This window comes from Protomyctophum parallelum, assembly GCF_964188405.1.
Source record: "Protomyctophum parallelum genome assembly, chromosome: 23".
Classification (NCBI taxonomy): domain Eukaryota; kingdom Metazoa; phylum Chordata; class Actinopteri; order Myctophiformes; family Myctophidae; genus Protomyctophum; species Protomyctophum parallelum.
The window spans coordinates 32,145,405-32,147,904 of NC_139715.1; the positions used below are offsets into that span (position 1 = coordinate 32,145,405).

Below are 2,500 nucleotides of genomic sequence, written 5' to 3' on the forward strand. Positions count from 1 at the left end.
CAGCTGGACTTGGTACCGGTTAGACCCACTGTGGAAATGGAACACATGTCAATCACACAGTGTTATATATGTCACCCACACAGTGTTATATATGTCACCCACACAGTGTTATATATGTCACCCACACAGTGTTATATATGTCACCCACACAGTGTTATATATGTCACCCACACAGTGTTATATATGTCAATCACAGTGTTATATATGTCAATCACACAGTGTTATATATGTCAATCACACAGTGTTATATATGTCACCCACACAGTGTTATATATGTCAATCACACAGTGTTATATATGTCAATCACACAGTGTTATATATGTCACCCACACAGTGTTATATATGTCACCCACACAGTGTTATATATGTCAATCACACAGTGTTATATATGTCAATCACAGTGTTATATATGTCAATCACACAGTGTTATATATGTCACCCACACAGTGTTATATATGTCAATCACAGTGTTATATATGTCAATCACACAGTGTTATATATGTCACCCACACAGTGTTATATATGTCACCCACACAGTGTTATATATGTCACCCACACAGTGTTATATATGTCACCCACACAGTGTTATATATGTCAATCACACAGTGTTATATATGTCACCCACACAGTGTTATATATGTCAATCAAACAGAACAGAACAGAACAGAACAGAACAGAACAGAACAGAACAGAACAGAACAGAACAGAACAGAACAGAACAGAACAGAACAGAACAGAACAGAACAGAACAGAATATAGAACCAACTTCTCCTCCTCAGGTAGCTAACGAGCATTTCCTCGGGATCTGCATTCTTCTCAACGACCTGTCAGAAAAACATTAAAAAAAAACAAGAAGACAAAGACATACACAATAAACTATTAGACATACACAACTATTAGACATACACAATAAACTATTAATCGTATCTGTCAGGATGAAGGCATGTGCGTGCATGGCAGGCAAGGCATGCAAGGATCCTTTTGGTGGAAAAAGGATGTTTTAAGTATAGCCTATCAATAGTGCAATGGAGAAATACGTTAAATATGTTATGTCGTTATGTGTGTGTGAATGTAAAGTGCTTTGGATAAAGGCAGCATTCATCATGCAGCGTGTGTGTGTGTGTGTGTGTGTGTGTGTGTGTGTGTGTGTGTGTGTGTGTGTGTGTGTGTGTGACATCAGGTGAGTGAGAGATGAGCGTTGAGCGTCACGCTGCGTCGGTCACACTGTTGTTTTGCTAACATGTGTGACAGGTCTGTCTGATGACTGACGCCATGTGACCCTAACCCCCAAACAGGACCACTTCAACCGGATCCAACTGCTATATTTGGTATATATACTATTTTTTATTGTCCTAATTACAATATTGTCTATTATACATACATTCATGAATTCACTTGCTTACCGGCTGTCGGTATTGAGCCATTAGTTTTATAGGGGTTTATATGTGACCATACCATTAATTAACATACTATATAAATAAGGTAAAAATGTCAAAATGTCATTATGCTTTAAGTAGCATGTGACTTTAAAGACATTAAGACTTGTCAAAGCGGGGGTTTTCATCATTCTGAATCCATTCCAAGCATTAGCTTACAAAAAACACTCCTTAGCCATAGCCAATCATCACAAATATGATGAAATGTGATGATTTGACATGATTGACATTTTGGGCACATTTGGGCAAGTGGCGAGACATCTGCATTACTTTATTTACAAGAAGTCTACACAGTTAGTCTACACATCAATACAGCATGGAATTGTAGACACAATCTCATCCATGAACAACAGAACCAGTTTTGGGTCTCAAATGGTGGTTCCGTGGCTCAAATGCCAAATAAATAATGGGCTTTGAAATGAAAAGGGTATAAAGAGCCCAAGCCCCTGCTGTAGCTGAAAGGCTAGAGAAGCCTGGCTTAAACCCAATCTCACAGTTTAAATTCCAGGATTATATGATGTGACAAGACATACTGTATCTTAGGGGGGACAGATTTACATATTTGACATGTATACGTAAAGCATGTGAATGTCATTCAGGGGTTCTGTGGGCGAAAAAGGTTAAATTGCAGCTGGGCACCACCGGGTACTCTGAGCCCAAACCTTTTGAGAAGCTCTGCAGAATGCACATGTTAGGTTTCTTAACTGTTTCTATATGCACACAGTAAATCAATGAGTTCATTCATCTATCTGCTACTCTGAAACAAATAGTTTAATTTCATTTTTTTTATTTATTTTTTCATTTTGACTTTACCTTTTAAATTTCAGTTTAGTTGCAAATGGGTTTGCTATAGTTAAACTTTCATTTACGCAAGAGTGTACAAATGTAACCAAATTATTATGTGAGCGCGTATACACATGGGACCAACTATGTATGTATTTGGTTACATTTGTTAAATTTGGTTAAAGTATCTTTCTGAGGAATTTTACTTAATGAATTGAACTTCTATTCTGTTAATAATAATAATAATAATAATAATAAAACTTTATTTGTATAGCACCTTT

General features: G+C 36.8%; 1 protein-coding gene across 1 annotated transcript in view; it reads right to left on the reverse strand.

Annotated features, from left to right (window-relative positions):
- The window catches only part of aox5 (aldehyde oxidase 5), a gene marked incomplete at its 5' end in the record, with an annotated part of 50,297 nt that overhangs the window by 47,468 nt on the left and 329 nt on the right, over positions 1-2,500 (reverse strand). The window contains 2 exons of the mRNA XM_083758492.1: positions 1-28; positions 767-824. The exon at positions 1-28 is cut by the window's left edge and continues 69 nt beyond it. Coding sequence (XP_083614618.1) covers positions 1-28; positions 767-824 — 86 coding nt within the window. The remainder of the gene's footprint in view (positions 29-766; positions 825-2,500) is intronic.